The sequence below is a fragment of the Cyphomyrmex costatus genome, unplaced genomic scaffold, assembly GCF_001594065.2.
Source record: "Cyphomyrmex costatus isolate MS0001 unplaced genomic scaffold, Ccosl1.0 scaffold119, whole genome shotgun sequence".
NCBI lineage: Eukaryota > Metazoa > Arthropoda > Insecta > Hymenoptera > Formicidae > Cyphomyrmex > Cyphomyrmex costatus.
In genome coordinates, this window is record NW_017275163.1 from 346,193 (window position 1) to 365,790 (window position 19,598).

A 19,598-nucleotide genomic window follows, 5' to 3' on the forward strand; every position below is an offset into this window, starting at 1 on the left:
ATTTTGCCAAATCAAGTGAGTCGTTTATAAATACAATCGGAATATATGCAAAATTTGTCGTTTATTGACAGCAGATAAATTCCCAAGAAAAACGCATCCTATTTAACGGAATAATTAAATCAAAGATAACTTTTTTTTTTAAATTAGATACACATTATAAAAGAGAAACTATAATTCAACATTTTGTTGTTTAGCTGTGTAGCTGCTATAAATTCGATAAAATGATTAGCTTTAAAATCCAAAAGAATCGTTTCTGTGACTAGAACGCGAGACTAAAGCAAACGGCAGGAAAATACACCTGGCAAAATGCAGTCAAGCACGCACACGTTGTTCTACACCATCTCTGAACGTATCAAAACGTGTAATCGGATTATATCCTTCGCGCGTATTTGCGAGGAAAGTCAAGAAAGCCAGCGAGGGTGCGTTTAAACTGGGGATATTTCGCTCTCTTCTATAAATAGGGAGATTACCACGGCATACATTGGGGCCATTTCAAAAAAACATGGTCAAAAACATAATTTTTGTTCAAAGGTATAAAGAAAAAAAATGCAATACATGTTTTCAATATTGTACTTTTGAAAGTACTTTAAATCGATGGCAAGAAATAATAGCAAAAACTGTATAGAACGTTATTCTCTTAAAATTAGCAATAAATGTAATATGAGTGTCGCATTATATATTTTCTAGACGCTAAATTGTACGCAGAAAAAGATTCGCGTAAAAAAAATGATATATAGAGGATCTATGAATATAATCCTCTAAAAATCTGAAAACTCTAAAATATCTAAAAACGATCAATTATAGCAAAAAATATGGTATGTATGAAGTAAAGATGTAGGATTAAAATAATGTACCTAATGGTGATAAGAGTTTGACTGTATACAATATATACGTATACGGATCAATATTCACAGTCCCTATTTTCAGAACTGTTTTAAGTAATTCTAATTAAAAAATGTTATAATATTAATATGGATTTCTAACTAATTCATATATCATTCTTAAATATAAATTTAAAACGCGCGCGATTTTAAATATAAAAACTTTCTTAAATAAAGACTATGAATATACCGGCCATGCATTGCGTCAAAATTAATGTTAATATTGTCATATAAAAGATCCAAATACAAAATATTTTTCAGCTATAATTAAAAGTCAATATAATCTTATACAAATTGTTGGAAAATACACAGAAATATATCTCTTTTCGAGAAATAAAATATTTTTCTTAAGTAATAAAGTATTTTTTTTTGTAAACCAGTTAAACTCAAATAACTTGTGCAAATAATATCTTACAGATATATTAAAATTCATTATTAAATAGTATAATATAATACATAACATACTAGTTAAAACTTGATAAAAACGCAAATCCGCAACTTTAAAAACGTAAAATTTGCAACTTCATATTTTGACTGTTAGTCACGTTTTTTAGAAAGTTTTTACGAAAATACCTCACTGTGCGATGGACGTTCTAAGCGAAGAACTTACGATAACACCGCAACGGCTGGCGTTGTTTTTAAACAAACTCATAGAAGTGGTTCGGTCACTGGCGAAAGTAAACTGCCGAGCAACTTACCGATAACAGTTTGTTGTGACTGTTGAGTGCAGAGCAAGGACCGCTTTACCTAATTACGATGAGTCCGCTTATCCGACAGGACCCATTGCAAAAATCTGTGTCATCCTATAACAAGATAACGAGAACGACAGCGTCGGATCCCGAAGGCAATGAAAAAGACGAAAGAATGAACAAGCAACATCAGTTTTTTTTTCCGTTCAATCTATTCTATGTTTATATAGGGTGTTCGGAATTTAGATGTCAAAACTTCAGGAGCGTGTAGAGAATCGATAAACTAAGAACAAAGGTCTTGTAAAGATATGCTCGTTTTTGCTTCGTTTTCAGAAAATCACAAAAAAAGACGAAACGTAGTTTTCGTTTTTGTACTTTTTAAAATTATTTATTCATGCTGTATTTATTCACTTGCTTAATGTAGATATTGTTTAAAATGTTGGCCTCTTGCAGGAATGTCATCAGTACAGACAGCTCGTGTTGCAGCCAAACAATAATCTGGTGATATTTAGTGCACTACAGCTTCGATTTTATTTCTCAATTGTTCTTTTGAGTTGATTGACAATGAATAAACTTCCTACTTTAGGACTCTCCATACAAAGAAGTCCAGTGATGTCAGATCAGGTGATCGAAATGTCCAAAACATTACTTCTTTACGTCCAAGAAGGAAGCAACTATGTTTTGTCTTTTTTGCGATTTTCTCCAAAACGAAGCAAAGACGAGCGTCTCTCTACAAGATTCTTTTCTTACTTTATCGATCTTCTACACGCTCTCAAAGTTTTGATATTTAAATTACGAACACACCCTGTATTAATATATTTTCTCTATAAAACTAATAAATACAAAAAGTAATAAAAAATTATAAAACGTTCAAAGGATTTTATATCACAATCACAATTGTAAACTGAATATATAAGCCGAGTGTTTTATACCTCTTTATTTATATTTTTATCCCTATAATGAATAATTTAAAAACTCAGCTGAGACACTTGTCCTACTTTACTGCTCTAGTAAGGTTTCTTGGTGAAATGCGATACTAAAGCCTAGTGCGTGTCAAGTTACTCGCCCGGGAAGTCGAACGAACCAATACCGGCGACCCTCGCAAAAATCGCTAAACCGCAGCTAACCACTCGACGCTGGGAAATCCAACCTAATGTGCCTTGGGGGAACAATGTGTTGCATCGCAAGCGTAAACGTCGGTCGTAAGTATCCCACCGCAGCAAGTTCCACGCCGAGGGCAAAGAGCGGCCGCGGCGTTACCTACTAACTGCGAGCCCCACCGAAAATTATATACACACCGATAAGAACTTCGCGGCAACCCTTCCTTGGCAACCGCCCCATGTGCCCACCCGCTTTCCATCTGGATGTTCAACCGGCGGAACTAACACCCGAGGTAAGATCTTCGCGCCCGAGGGATATAAATCATTCCTCCTCCTCCATTTCTCCCTTCCTCTCCCCTGAACCTCTCAACCTTCCCGCATCGACCTGCGGCCTCACCGACGAGCAAACGTTGGCTATTCGGACGTGCGGTGCCGGTGGTCGTCTTTTCGAGCGCAAACGCGGGAAGGAAGTTTCGAGTGGAAATGCATCTTCTGAAGGAGCCTTGACCGACTTTGGGGAAGCGGATATCGGATGCATTAGGGTGCGGAAAGAGTCGTGCGCGTAATGTGCGCGCTCTCTCTCTCTCTCTCCCCCCTCCCTCCCTCCCTCTCTCTCTCTCTCTCTCTCTCTCTCTCTCTCTCTCTCGCTCTCTCTCACTCTCTCTACGCGCGATGTTACGCTCTCTCGCGAAGTACAGCTTGTATGCAGAACGCATACCCCGTATGTGTAATGCACGTATGCATACCGCATTACACACCGTTCGTCTCGCGGGACAAGCTGTACTCGATGGATATGGCAAGTGCAAATGTTTGACGATTCGAAGACGCATCCAGCGTAGTACGTCAGCACGATGCCGATGGGAAACTAACGGGAACGAGGACACTTCCACGATATTCCTGTGTTATCTCAGCAGGCAAGAGTGGAATCATGAATAAGAACGAAGTTTCTGTTGTTTTTCTTTTATCTTCAGTCAATTATAAGCTTAACGAATCTCGCCCGACGCTCCAGACACATTTATATTCGTAGATATATTAATTGAACAAATTATAATTTCAATTTTCAATATAGGATGCAGACCATTCGAATTTAAAATTCCCATGCGAGTGAAATTATCTAGTTATAAGTACTATAGCAATGTTGCAATATTAATAAAATAAATTGTTAACATAGAAATTAATTGCTTAATGTCTCTGTTGGATATCAAAAGAGCAATGATAATAATTAAATCCCTTGAATTAAATAACATTTTGTTATTTTTAACTTCTACGTATGTCAAAATGTAAATCAATCCGTTTCTGTGAACAGTTTCAAAGTAAACAACGTCCATATTAACGTATGCATTTAAATAAATAACAAACCAAATTTGCATCAAATTTAATACCTTTTCTGAGTTAAACTCCACTGTTTTGGTTAAATTAATGATATATCGATTAGAAACAGTGGCGACTTTTAGAAATAATTAAAATCAATTAGGTCTAATTTGACATAAAAAATTTAACAACGCTTAGTCCTTTTATCTCCTCTTATCAGTCGATTATAATAAACTTAAAGTTGTCCAACGCTCCAGACACATCTGATGTAGTAATCGAATAGAATAGTTTCAATGTTCAATATATAAGCTGCACAGGCAGTTTTAATTTAAAATTCCCGCGCAAGTGAAATTATCCAATTATAAGAACCGCAGCGATGTTGCAGTATTGAGAAAACAAAATGTTAACATGGGAATTAATTGCTTAATGCTGTTGCCTCAATACTATAGGCGATCGGCTTGTGTAGTTTTATTTTGCTATCGAGCTTTTCGTTTGTAACGTGCTCACAAAGCAGTAACATATACAGTTGCGCTCGTTTGGCACGTTTACCACGCGTTTTCACGGATAATATTTGAAAACGACAATGTTATATATAAACTTTAACCATTAAACGTACAACTGGGGAAAAAATACAGAGAAAGGAGTCGTCTGGCGAAATTGTTTAAAGCAACGATGACGGCGAACCGAAGCTCGCGAATTCCGGCGTACCATATTTTTCTTAGTGCGCGCCGAGAAAGACCGCCATTACACACCACGGCGGTACGTAAACCAACCAACTTCGTCATAACTATTTTCTTATAATTTGTTCGGCAAACGCGATTTTTCCATCATCATGTTTTCGTTCCATTTCGTTGCTTGTCGTATCATTATTGCGAAAAAAAAAAAAAGTGCGAACGAGTACCTCGATGGCGCAATTATCTTTGTTTTGCGTAATAAAGAAAAACGCAGAACGTTACAACGTACGTGAAAACCTACAGAAATGTCGTGCAATGAAGTAAGAGTAAACAACTTGCAGTGTACTTTTATTAGGGCAATATGATATCAACGTTAAATTCTCCGTTAAGACGTATGTTTCAGTCGTTATCACGTAAGTCAATATATACGAAGAAAAATACATGATAATACTTGGAATATTCCAAATGTGAATTGTAAATAGAAGGATTTTCATGAATGTCTATATTTACGAAAGATTATTCTGCTCCCGCACTATTCTTCTCAGAACAAAAGCATTACATAAGTAATAAAGACTAATGTGGTAGAAGCGATAATCAGGAGACGCGGTAGTGTCTCCGGCCATGTTCAAAAACTGAAAGACACTACAAGTCTCTTATCCCGAGCCACCAAAGTCCATTTTTGGAGGGTGCATAACTATTAAAATATAAAAAATTTTGAATCGAATGTTATATGTCCTGAAAGGCGGCATCGCCACGAGTAATTTTTGAGCCGAAAAAATTTAAAATCGGTCAAGCCGTTCTGGAGATACAAGCGATCGAAAAGTGGTGATTTTAATGAAAAATTAAGAAACGTCTCCTCCTTTGTCTGTATGTCCGTCCGTCCGAAATTATAACTTTTTAACATCCCCTCTCACCTTTCACTCACTACCATCTTCGACCCACCGGACCTCCTCCCCCTCCCCCTATACAATAATACAACAAGAAATATAAAAGCAAGTAAATAGAAGCATAATATGTAATAAGTATAATACATATGTTTGTTAAATATAGTAATAAACACTCGCCAATATGCACATTACGACATTATTAAGATAAGAAACTATTAAAAAGTTTTCGTGTTGTATTATGAAACTTCTAGACGTTCCTTGTCTCGTTGCTTGATGCCCTTCGTTGCACATGTCGCTAGCGTCCGCAGAAGGACGGAGCGTCGCCGTTGAGAGGCAACATCAGTTGCAGGGATTTTTACAACCCAGTGCGGAAACCTCCGAGTGCATCCGTGCACGCCGGTGTAAAACGCGAGAAAATTCCTGCCGCCGTCGACGTCCGCCCGAGAGGACAACTACCATCCTGGTGTCCTCCGTGTCTGGTGGGCGGATGTATTAACTCGTCGTGACGTCGCGCCCGGCTGCGAGAAAAGAGGTAAAAGAGGGACGGGGATGTCCTTCGTCGTGTTCCCTCACCGCAAGGATGTTTGCATGCTATTACTGCCAGCAAATCCCTACGTCGCGCACAGCGGACGCTCATTACAATTGCAAGAGAGGGCTGGTGCGGTCGGGCTCTCTTGCGCGTCGCAGACGTAATATCAGAATGCATTGGGATGTGCATTCGGAAGTGTCTCGATTCTACGTTCTTCGAGGGTTGTGGCCATCCACCCCGCTTTGCCCTCTTTTACTCCGGCGACGCGCGACCGGTGTGACGCAACCGCCGCATAAAGAGAGGGGAAATTTAATATTTTCGAGCTCGGAGGAAACTCTCTCAAAGTCCATTAAAGACGAACCGCGGCGTGAGATCACGTACACAACTACTGAGCTCGTGTAATCGGTTTCTATATCGATATTTAAAGTAAGAGAAATCTAATTAAACTAACGTAATTTCCAGAAGAACGTTTCCAGTTCATATGATAAATTCATGAGATATTTATGACGATTCTAAAATATGTAATTTAAAAAGTATTTATATACATATGACACACATTTTTGTTCCTTCGTTCACATAATTTTTAATTTCAAACTGCTTGAGTGCAGATTTCTCTTTCTCTTTCTCACACACACGTACATACACACGTATCATACTTGCTTTTCATCAGTCTGTGTATCAATTCATATTTAAAGATTGAGAAAACAATTTTATCGAACCATCGAGAGTACGGCCAAATGGGTATGAAACATATTTCTTCAATTCTGACAGTGAAATTAAAATTTTAAATAGATACCAAATGAAAGATCTCGTTGAGCTGAATACAAATACATATTTTTGTTTTGAACCGATTTTCCGTTTCAAAATAGAGTATATATTATTATGTATTATATATCATATGTATTATGTATATTATGAATACATATATTGCACATGGAATTATATACATTTTGAATTTATTAACTATGTCGAGTATAATTGATGGACATTGATGCAATCATGGCTATTGCCGTATGATCATAATGTGATTACAGTATCATTCCAAATGAAGGAATAGAAATGCTCACATTGTCCATCAATCGTACTCGACACAATAAACTGAACTCAAAATGTATATAATCCCATGTGCAATATATGTACATAATGCATATAATATCATTTACATAAAAACTATAACTTTGTAATGGAAAATCGGTGCAAACTAAAAATATATATTTGTATTCAGCTCAACAAAATTGAGGTAACATCTTGGCTATACTCTTTCCGGAAGAATGTTTCAAATTCATATTTATGAGATACTTATTAAGATTCTAGAATAATATGCGTACGATTTAAAAAATACATATGATATTTTTCTTCTTTCGTCTGCGAAATTTTAAATTTTAAACTGTTGAAATACAGATGATTTCTCTCTGATCTCATCATGCTTGCTTGCAGAATCCGGTCAGCGATTGACGTCGTACAGTAACATCAAACGTTCGTCAATCGAGTCCATCACAAAGTAGCATCGTTTCTCGATAAATACTGCGCCTTGTACGATAAGCATTGGGAGCTCGTGTGGACGTCGCTTGCAAATACGTGGCGATTGCGGCGGTAACAGCAACTATGATCCACGTGAAGGAGATGAAAGAGGAAGATCGATAGATGGATCTGCGCTTTGCATCGCCGAAGCCGATCAACGTTTATCGGACAACACAACTGTCGAGGGCGCGCGCAGTTTAGTCGATATTCATTCCCGAGGCCGTTAGCAAAGAGCACTTACGCAAATGTGTAACAGGCTCGAAAACAGCGATGTAACTAAAAAATAAAAGAAAAAGAAAGGTAGGAAAAAAGAAATAAAAAAGATTTGTATTTTTGATGCTGCAAAATAATAGCGATGCATATAATATCGCCGATGATATTGAACTCTAGGCTGAATAGAAATTATTTTTGCTCTTGCATCTGATTATTCCTCGGGCTCCCGCGAGAGATCGAACGTATAGATATCGATTATACGATCAAATAATCAAAAGCGATCGGAAGGCCCGCCATCAATGGTCGTACGATGTACAAAGTTCCAACGACCTATGGTAATTCAAACACAATGGAACCTCGTGTGCACACCCAGGTAGCTGCTTGCTAACGCACAACTCTACACGTTTCTCTACACGGTACACGAGAACCCCGGCGGTGTAGATACTAACGTAGAGTATGCGAAGTACTCTAACGGAGGCACGGCGATGATGCCGATGTATACAGAAGGTGGAGTCACGGCATGATTGATTATGCGAACACGTTGTTATCACTGATTCAGTCTGCCGCGTGTAGCGCGCGCATACTGACTGGAACCGACCATCGAATGTGTGCACATTACACAACTAACCCATTATCAAATTGTGTACTTGGGCTGTGGTTCTCGTTCGCGATCGCTTCAGGCAGGGATAAAACCCGGATCGAACTCTTGTGAAAATCTCATAACCAATTTCGAAATTAGACGTTCGCGTTTTAATTTCTTGGCTTTTTACAGCGATTACCCGCTTGCGTATACAACTCACCGTATTCTATACAACCCGAACAGCATAATTCATTGACGACACATTGGTTCAATATTGGCATACGTTAAGTATATATTGAGCCGATGTTGCGTTAATGAATTGTGTTACTATAGGAAAGATTGCCACAAATTCCTTGTCATAAAATTCTATGACTTCTCCCTGATTTCAAGACAAAATTTCATGATTTTCCTTAATGCTTTCAATAATATTTTAAAATTCTTTATATTTCTGCCCTGATTTAGAAACTGTTGAATTTTTTTTTGAAAGAGTAATTTAACATAGCAATGTGAATTACTATTAACGTTGATGATACTGCTTGCATTTAATTATTAAGTTGTATAGTATTTCAAAGCTGCGTGTGATGTGCGCATATTAAACCTTTTTAAAATCAAGAATTTTTATTTTCTTGACAATTTTTGTAAAAAAATTCCCTGACCTCTCTGTTTTCTTTAATTTTTTTCAATTTCCCTGATATTCCCATAATTTCCCTGATTTTCAGATTGCAGCTCTGAGAGAGATATGGTATAAGCATAAAAAATCTAAAGTCGTAAAATTGAAACATATCAGAAACCGTAATAATCAAAGGATAATAAAATGTATCCTGCAATCTAAAACTCTCTTAACCTTCCATCGGCCGTATGAAATTTTTTGTTCTTCTGTTAACAACCTGGAGGTCTTTGAAGCTTCAATGTAGATTTTTAAATTGCTCCGAGTTGTTTAAAAATCTGAAAAAATTCTTGCAAATAACTTATGAAAGTTTTAACAAGTTTTACTATCATAGAAGTCGGATTGTATTATATTATACTTATTTTCTACAGATTTAAATTTATCTAAATTCACAATTGTAAAGTCAACCGTGCCTTCAGCCGATGGAGAGTTAAAATTTTGGACTTTTCCGTACAAAACGATTAACCAGCTCGGGAATTGCCGGAACTCCACGCTTTATACGCTCATCAATAATGTTCTATAATTCAGCGGGCGACAGGAGATTACGAAATTGCCGATCGTTTACTCTGCTACGCAGTGCGTGACGGAGCGCGACCATCGCACATTCGTGCGAAATTATTTTTATAACGCACACGCAGCGCGGTTACATTTCCGCACGTTCAACCACCAGGAGAAAACCAGAAATAACTCTCGTGCATTTTTTTTTTTTTCCGTATCCTGACGTTCCGGATCCCGGACGGCTTCGATAACGGACGCATGTTCTATGCACGACGCTGTCCGAAAACCACGAACTAACGTGCGATTTCGCAGTTTTCGAATAGGAGATCCACGTTCCCCGTTATGGACCGTTAAATTGACGAGAAAATACAATTTCACTTGTTATTAATAAAATAAAAGAATAAAAGAATCTATATATTGTGTGCAGAATGCGGATACTTTTGCCATACCTTTATTAATAATTTTTTACATCCGTCGTTCATTTCTTAATGATTTTCTTCATTAAACAATGGGAAAATAAACGAACAAATAAACATATCGGTAATAATAAAAATTATTAATGAATGGTGTAACGTATTTCTATATAAAATGCCGGAAAGCTCAAGAATATTTCTTTATAACAATCCTTTCTATTGTTGTGGCTTTGTTCATTTTAATAAATTAGATTCTTCATATTTCAATAACAACATTTACATTTCAGATACCATATTTTCATTCTTGCTTATCATTTCTGAAAAGTATATGCATACTTCGCTCACAGTAAGCTTTTTTTCATTGCACCATTTATGTATTGTTATTTATCAAATGATTGGTTTATCTACCATGAACAGTGTTTTTCTATATTCTTTTTTTCACAGACTGTTTTCATTCATTCTGCCTGATATCAATCTTGATTTGTTATCTCATAGTACGCTAATCCTTGTCTGCCAACGATACATTTTTTTCATCGTGTCTGTTTTTATTTCGTATTTTGTATTTTGCCGTCCTAAAAACATACGATAAATTCTATTCTGTATCGGAATACGCCGCGCCGCCGTTGCGGAATGGCACGAAAGAAAGGCCAAATGCCGACGGGAGGAAAGGAAGGGAAAAAGAGAGAGTATACGAAGTTCCGCGTGCAGATAACGGATAAAGACTAAATTCCGCCTTTCAATTTCGCCGCAGTTCCATTTTATTTCTGGTTCAGTGCCTGGATGCAACGACTGCGGGCCGCGCTGCGCCGCATCGGTCGGCGCGCTGCAACGTAACTTAGCTAGAGAATAAACTGAATACCATTCATTACGGTAACCCATCTCGTGCACGGGTGCCAACGTCGAAGGCGCCACTGAAAAGCTGAGAATTGGAAATTCTTTGAAACTCGTCCCTCTCTCCCTCCGTTACTGCCCAACCATCGGATACAACGGCTGAAAAGGGCCATTCGAGAGAGAGATGCGATCCGCGATAATAAACGAATCCTCGCCTATTCCCTTGGCCGAGACGATAGGCTAACGTGCGTATTATCGAACTCTCGAGAGCGGTATCTGCCGAACCGAAGGCAGCGCAGAACGTTCGATACTTCGTTGAATCGTTTTATGCTAAACGGATTTTGATTAAAAAAAATCACTCTATTACTCTGGCACCACCCTTTCGGTGTATACTCGTTCATTTGTTTTCGTTCTTAAGTCTGTCTCTAGGCGCTTAAGAGTGCTGGCGTACTTGCTCATGAAAATGTACACTAAACTTCGTTATCTGCTAATAAATTTCTATTATACTTCATCTTCGACGGAAAATAAGTGGATTAAAATGAGAATCGATAGAAATTCACTCTGCAATGAATTTCTTATCTGTAACTTCACAGATTAAATTTTTATCGCTCTCTTTTAATTCGCCTGATATTTTACAGATAACAACGGATAATAACAGAAATGAGATGTAATATCTTAAAGGTATTTTAAAAATAAAAAAATAAGAATTCTAAATGTTTTCTGACGTGACTAAAAATATTTCTTTCGTCTATATCGTACCTATACTTGACTATCCGCCAACAACATGAATTAATCTTTCGTCAGCAGTAGGGATCTTCAAGAAATAAAGCTAATTTTTTATTACAAATTATTCCGAATTATATAAAAATTTGAAAAAGTTCCCGTATACTTATCAAAGCTTTAATTCGAGTTTTTACTCCATCATAAAAGCCGAATTATATTTTAGTTATTTTTTAAAGAGTCAAATTATCTATCAAAATTTACAATCAAAATATTGAATGTACCTTAAAGGTATATCGAATACCCTTAAAGATTCCAGTTGCCTGCAAAATTAATCTCTTCAAATTCTGTAAAAATATTGCAATGTACATTAAATTTGAAGACATTATCTACAGTTGAAATTATTTAGTTCTATCGACATCATTTGAGACCAATTATACATAATAATGTATATATTGCAAAAATAGTTAAAATTGTGAAAAAAAATTAATTTTTTATAAATTACTTATTAAAGTGTTGTTGAATTAAATTTAAAAAAATGTTTTTTAATATAGTTTTATTGAAATCAAGTTTGAAGTGGCTAAAATCGTTATGATAACGCAGTAAAATATCAAGGGAGTTTCTTAATCTGTCATCCAGAAATATTACTCGCGTAATTACCGACTGCATATGAGTGTAAAAGCTAGTTAGTCGCTTTCGATGGGAGTGCTTGGAAAGAGTATCTTACGGCAAAGTCACAGGGAAGCAGAAGTATATATTGTAGCTGAAGGTAAAGAGAGTCATGCCCGTCTCCACCCTCTCTCTCTCTCAAGTGGCAAAACCACTGCAATTAAACAACTACCCTTTCCCTTTCGCCCGTTTTCTTCTTTCTCTCCTTTTGCGTCGCCTTGCTTGTGAACCCATCTTTTTGCGTCTTTACGCGATAATTAGCGCATCTTCAATTTTCCTGCCGCTGCACGTGTTTACTTTGCATAACTGCTGAGATAATTAAACAAGCTGTGATTCTAAGACATGTCACTGACAGCCGCTGGCGATGCAAAGGGAAGTCCACGATGATTCGCAAATAAGGAGACGCGATGGATAGTCAAGCCTATAGATATATCTAAACTTCTTCAAATTTTCTGTTTCTCAGATATGTAAATTGCGTCATTCGGAATCGTTCCGACGAATAATTATTGCATCTCATGCGCAAAGCGCTATTATTAACATAAAAAATTAACCGGGGGTGAGTATGTGTTTTACTTCTTCCCTGAGGTAACAAATAAAAATTCTACATTCTAAAAAATATAAGTGTCAATTTAACATCACGCTGTGCTTATATCATTCTTGCCGCGTTGAAACACTGAAAGAAATATACTAAATTTTAATAAATCTTTGTTTGAATAGTGCTATTAAATATTTACTAAATATAAAGATATATATTTATTTGATACAAGAATCTTTAAATTGATCTGACCATTATTTCTTTTTATTAAGTAAGTATTTATTTACTGTAAGAATATGTTTAGTTGGCACTATTCAAATAAATATTTATTAAAATTTAATATATTTCTCTCAATGTATAAACACTAATATAGGCTGTGATTTTAATCCATGATTTTAAATCCTTAACGATAAATCTGCACCATGTCCATATTGGAGTTTAGATTAATACGAAAAGACTTATATTTAATACTCTTAGTGTTAAATCCATACCTATATTTGCTAGAAATGTAAATTGTAAATATGGTTTTTCTATTTGTCGAGGTATATATGGAAATATTTAACGGTGTAATTTAATAAAGTATATTATCCTCCGTAAATATCAAATAGAAATTTAAATAAGTTTAAACTAATTAGAGAAATGATTTACTTTCTAAAATAATATACTTCAAATTCTTCCGAGCAAATATATCGAATCCTGATTAAGTAAAAAAAAAAAGGAATGTTCGGTAAACTTGTATTTAATAAAATAGTATAACTTCAGTTGCATACATCTCTGAGAGAAAAATAAATTAAATAAATATAACATGAACAATTTTAAAATCGGCTAGATAGGAGTCAGCGCGGTAAGTGGTGCGCAATGTTAATATAAATAAAAAATTATTTATTTATACTAAGTGATGTAATAAAATCCAACGACGTTTATTTCCATGAAGTGTAAGTACATCGTTATTAGAAATTCCAGACGTTTCGGTTATATATTTTAGCCATCTTCAGTAGATCTTAACAAGAGTTATTTCTTCCTTGTGTCCCACCAGAAGCACAATTTTCGGCCAAAAAGTTTCCTAACTTATTGGTAACGAAATTGTATCTAAACATAATGTTGTTGTTATATAATAAAAGTACTACAAGTAAAAAATTGGCCAAAATTATTAAGGATTATATTTGTTTTAAATTAATTAATACCAAACGACCTAGATTATATTAATTCATACTTTCAGACTGTATACAACAATGCGTATACGGAAAAAATTTTCTTGTGAATTTTTCGTGCGTGAAATTAAATTTTTCTCTCGCATATCTCTTATTTTAAAATCTGTAAATATTATACTCGATCGGAATGCGAAAACGTGCCTGTATTCGCCCTTTAATAAGAGCCCTTCATCAAATCCAGCACGGTGCGGCGATGCGTATTCCAAGATCGTACTTCATCATACAGAATCGGGCACCATGTATCCTGTGAAAAAACAACAGGGGGCCTCTCCGGTGTAAGCGTGCAAAACGGAAGCGTGGACGTCGAAAAACAAAAAATATATAAATAAAAATATTTCGTCCAGAGCACCGAGGGACTTCAGACGGACGGTGTCGGTATTCGGCGTACACTATAATGCAACGTTTTCGATTCGCATATCCGGCACGCATCCGAGCCTATTGAAAACAGCCGGAAACGATAAAACAATATACCTGGTCGCGCTCTCGCGAGCCTCGCATCGAAAACACTTGGAAAATGTATTGAAAACACTCGAAAATGATTGAAATCAAACAAGTTACGAGGTTGACGAGCGAGAGAGCGAAAGATTGGATGGATGGGAGAAAGAGGACTCTATCGGGCATCCCAAATACACGTGGGGGTCGATAGTTCAGATCGAACCGACGATTTCGGACGCTGCTCGCTGGCAGGAGATACTATCAACGAGAGCAGTGGCACAGAAGGGTAACTCGACCGCGAATAAATTGGTCGTTTCGAGGTCGGTATATCCACGTCGAGTACTCTATATTTTCGCTCCGGGCTGGCCAATCAAGCATCCGGCGGATTATACAGACGCTGATTTTCGTCAGCTCATTCGACGACGTAACGTAACGCGAACGAAAACCAGTTACGAATGTTCGACGATGTAACTGTATTTCTGAGGGCACCTGACCACCGCAGTTCTAAATCCATTTCTCGGGCCATCGGTCGCGCGTTGCCGATCAATACTCATTTAAAAATTGATTCTATTTCAGAATTATGACATTTTTGACAAAATTATTTGAAAATTGAGTATTTGCGCCGATTGAGACTAAAATTATTGTGCTGAAATGACGATTTATAATGAAAAATACACTGCCACGTCGCTGAAAATATTTTCTATTTTCTATATTGATTCCTAAAATTTTAAGTATCGTCTGCGCATCGCATGTTATAATTATTCATTGTAGAGATACATGAAAAGAGCTTTGAGATGGCCAGAATATTTTATCAAACGTGCACATCAGCAGAATTATAGCACAGATATCGGCGAACAGAATGAGAAGATGAAACCGATGAGAGAAATTGCACTACATATAAAAAAAATATAATATGAAAAATGTAGAACTTTTTAATCTCTTCTGCTGAATGTGCACTTGTATTCACGTATACATAGAACACAGGAAATTCCTAGATTTCGTTAATCATTACCGCGAATGATTATACAATGAATAATTATCTCTTTTAATATTTGCGCGAGCACAATAATTATTATCATTTAACATGGCAAACTTAACGCTTCTATTGTTAGTATATGTATTTGCGTAAAAACCATTAACGTAAACCATTACAAACTCGTCGACTAGCTCGTCGCAAAAAGGACTTCATGTACCTGATGTAGAATAATAAATGTGCTGCAATTAAAACATAAATAATAATAGTTTACATAAATAATCGTCGGTATCGATGTGGCCGTTAATGAAACGCTGTTAATTATTAGATTTATTCGTTAATAATTGCCAGGCGGAGTGATGAGCCAAGCCGATAATTAACGGGACAACGTAGTAGAGTGGATGAATTAACGCGCGATGAATCCGCAATTAGGAAAAAACCGCCGTCGATTCCACATTCAGTAACATATACAGACTTATGGAAGCGTAAAATGTGGACAAAATTGTCGCTTGTGTTTGGAAAACTATGTTTACGCGTTACGTGGACAATGATTATGCCGCTAAAGAGTATTTCGATAGGAAATTAGGTAAGCTGCCATCATTATAATTTGCTTGTTGATTACAGGCAAAAAGCGCTAATCGACATTTTTAGCTTAACTTATTTATAATATATAAATTTCTGTATATAAAACTTGTAATGAGATAATAATGTGTAAAATATCAGCATCATTTTACATGCAGAGATTGCCTCTCCAAGAAAATAAGAGAAAAAAAGATTTCTCGCGTGAAAATAATTGCGACTATAATAATGAGAGATGTATCCTTAAAGTATAATTGTTCGTTTCTGACGTATGATACAAATAGTATAATCTCATTCATTACGGTACAGAATGGTTTTCAATTATTCGCATGTCGCGAAATTGTTCAGGTGATTAATATAGACTGTGACAAAGTTCGTGTCAGTTGTAATCAGACAAGTAACGCGGAGTCTACAATAGAAGTCGTAGCAGTTAGTCGTTGAGTCTTAAATCATAGAACATTACAATCATAATTAATGTAAGAAGAAAAATAATAAATTATGGTTGGTCAACTTTTCTACTTTTTTTTTAGACCCTACGACCACTGCGACTTCTATCGTAGACCCTACATTATACACATTATTGACTATTTACTCGGCAATATTCATCTCTTTCTATCGATTCCTTGCAATATTCATCATTTAAACAGAAATAAAACTGTTTCATTTCTTTATATATGAACTGGCAATTCTCAATTAAGACATCATAGACTCACTGAATATAAAAAACGTGAATACAAAAGTAACATATATTAACACTTCTCGTCTGCCGTCAAGTCATTAAGAGAGCTTTTATAAGGCCAGGTAACCGGCACGATTATTGCCTCGCCTAGAGCGTCCCAATCAACGGAGCGTATTCTTGTATAGATGCGCGCGTGTCAAGGGATGGATGGGCATAAACGGATGCTGAGGGAGAAGAGCGAACGTAGAGAAATAGAAGATAATTCTCGTTGTTCCGCACTGGACGCCCGCGAGGCGCCTACCACTTCAAAGCAGCACCGCGCGCACCCCTTCGCCTCTCTTACTCCCCCTCCTCTCTCTCTCTCTCTCTCTCTCTCTCTCTCTCTCTCTCTCTCTCTCACACACACACACACACACACACACACACACACATACACACACTCACTCACTCACTCTCTCTCTATCGAATTGTAGTTCTCATCGAACCCGGTGTCTGGCAGTTAATGAACTGCCCTTCGGCAGTAGCAACGCACTCACCGTCTAGGAACCCAGCCAACCGCTGTAGAACCATTATCCATTTACATAAAGGACCATTACAGAACCGGAAATGATTATATAGAATTTAAACCGCGCACTCCATTTCCAGTCTCTTCCTTTCTTCAAGGAGTACCTCCCCCCTGCCTCGGGTCATCGCGGATTGATAATTATATTGAATGCAGCGCGATTTTCATGACCCTGCACTCAATTGCAACTAAGAGCTGATAGAAATTACACGATTACGAAACGATTTACGTGCGTAACACTCTTTGTGCTCCGAATTATGTCCCTCCCCCTATTCAATGCGTATGATTTTACTAAGGGAATTAAAGATTACGAAACGATTCGTCAATTAATGCTGCTCGGAATTTAAAAAAAGTTTAAAATAGTATTTGATATACATATATACGTTTTTATTACAAACTCATACAGCTATAGGTTTATTGCGAAATTTTTATTTCATTCCACATTTATTTGATTAAAAAATCTATTTGTACACGTTATACTAGAATCACCGAGTGAAATATATAGATTTTAACATTTTATCGTTTATCAATACATGATTTACAGTTATAGGTAAAGTTCCTATAAAATCTCATATAAAAGCTCATAAGTGTACCTATCGATGGATATCTCAGCCGCTATCGATGACAGCGGATACAAATAACGCTTTACATACACATGTACCCATCTCGCACGGACAGAGTGTATATACGCGCGCGCAGAAAAGCGGTATATCAATGTCATAAATTATGAATATGAGAGCAACATATCGTAACTGTCAACGTTATGGATTGCACGAATTTATTACATCAATTAAAAATCAGCATGATAGACGCTAACTCTTGCCAACGTAATATAAATCTCAATCGATAACTCAATATATAACGCCACGCGTTATATTAAACAGGGCAGGAAAAAGATAAAATCGATGGAAAGCAAGAGTAAAACCAAAATTGCTACCACCACCACGTGAGGGTGGTTTCGTCTCGAGTGGCGACATCTCTCTCGGTCCGTTCATCGTCAGATACAGCTGACGTTGGGCAACAGTGACAACACGACAAGCAAGGCGAGCAGTACTTTGCTTGTCGTGTTGTCGCTGTTACCAAACATCTACTACCGTTATCACAAATGGCACAAATCTCCACGATAGTGGACGCTCACTCGCGTGCTATCGTCATCTTTCTGGGACAGCGACGAACCCTGTCGCGCACCTTCCGCCCTTGCACAGAGTGCCTCATTCACTCACCTGAACCATTGATGTGTGATGGCACGCGAGACAGACCTCCTCCCCTCTTGGTGGCGACAGCCTGATGGCGTAAGCGGCCAAGCCGGGTCGAGGCTCACCGTACATCCGCCGTCGCCGTCGATGGTACCATCGACTTAGTACGTTCGTACGATGGACGATGATGCGCACACGTCGCGCGCTGCCGCGAGCTGACCGCTCGCACAACCCCGATCGCGCACACACGTACCCCCGCACGGCCACGCCCGCGTGTCTTTCCCGCCGTACGCGACACGTCACAGAAAGTCCAAGAGAAAAAAAAGACTCGTGCGTTTATTTACGGATTCTAGGCCTCGCGAGTTATCGGTCGACAACAGCTCTCTCTTTCTCTCCCTTTCTTTCGCTCGGGGGTGCGTGCGACTCGCGGCATGTCGGCGGGTTAATTCCGCGCATGCGACAAGCGCGCGCGCAACCAGTGGATCGATCAACCCTCATGGTAACGTCGCGCAGCTCTCTTGTGCTGCTATACCTATACAGATTCACCAGGTCGAATAGAACAGGAAAGCTATCGAGACCTTCTCCAAGCAAGAGTCCGGATATTTTTGATATTTTATTTTGTCAATAATCAATTCAATTTTCGACCAAAACAGTGCACATCGTTGCATTCAGAAATATAGAAGTTAAATTTGAGATTTTTAAAAGAAAAAAATGAAAAGTCTGCAGACAAAGAGAAATTCTATTCATATATATACATATATGTATATTTACAGTAATTAAAACGTTTGAATATTATATTTTTCTATTAAAACTACAGTTCCTTTTACAATATTGAATAAAATAATTGTCATATTTTAATACATATATAATATATATAGAATGATTGCAAAAAGTATTCGTACAAGAAATTTTTTTATAATAAATCTTATTTATAAAAAATAAGCATAAATTAATATAACAAATACATTTTATTCTAACATAAACAAACAAGCTTCGAGTGTGTCTTTAATTTTAGAAGTTAATTTTTTGACTGTACGAATATTTTTTAAGCATCCAAACAAATGCAGTTTTTAACTTTTGCTGTTTTTTTAAATGATATATTTTCTATAATTAATGCGCATCTTTTTAGTATACTATATTATTTTGAGAAATATACAGTCTATTTTATTTTTTATAAATAAATTGTTAATTACCCAGCAAGAAATGACCATCGATTAGACGTCAAAATGGTATCCAAATTATCGT

The 19,598-nt window shown here is 36.9% G+C and overlaps 1 protein-coding gene across 1 annotated transcript in view; it reads right to left on the reverse strand.

Annotated features, from left to right (window-relative positions):
• Positions 1 to 18,542, reverse strand: part of LOC108778455 (beta-1,4-glucuronyltransferase 1) — a 38,552-nt gene extending 20,010 nt beyond the window's left edge. Inside the window, exon 1 of the mRNA XM_018545640.1 lies at positions 18,381 to 18,542. Within this exon, the coding sequence (XP_018401142.1) occupies positions 18,381 to 18,485 (105 nt within the window). The 5' untranslated portion in view covers positions 18,486 to 18,542. The remainder of the gene's footprint in view (positions 1 to 18,380) is intronic.
• Between the last annotated feature and the right edge of the window lie 1,056 nt (positions 18,543 to 19,598).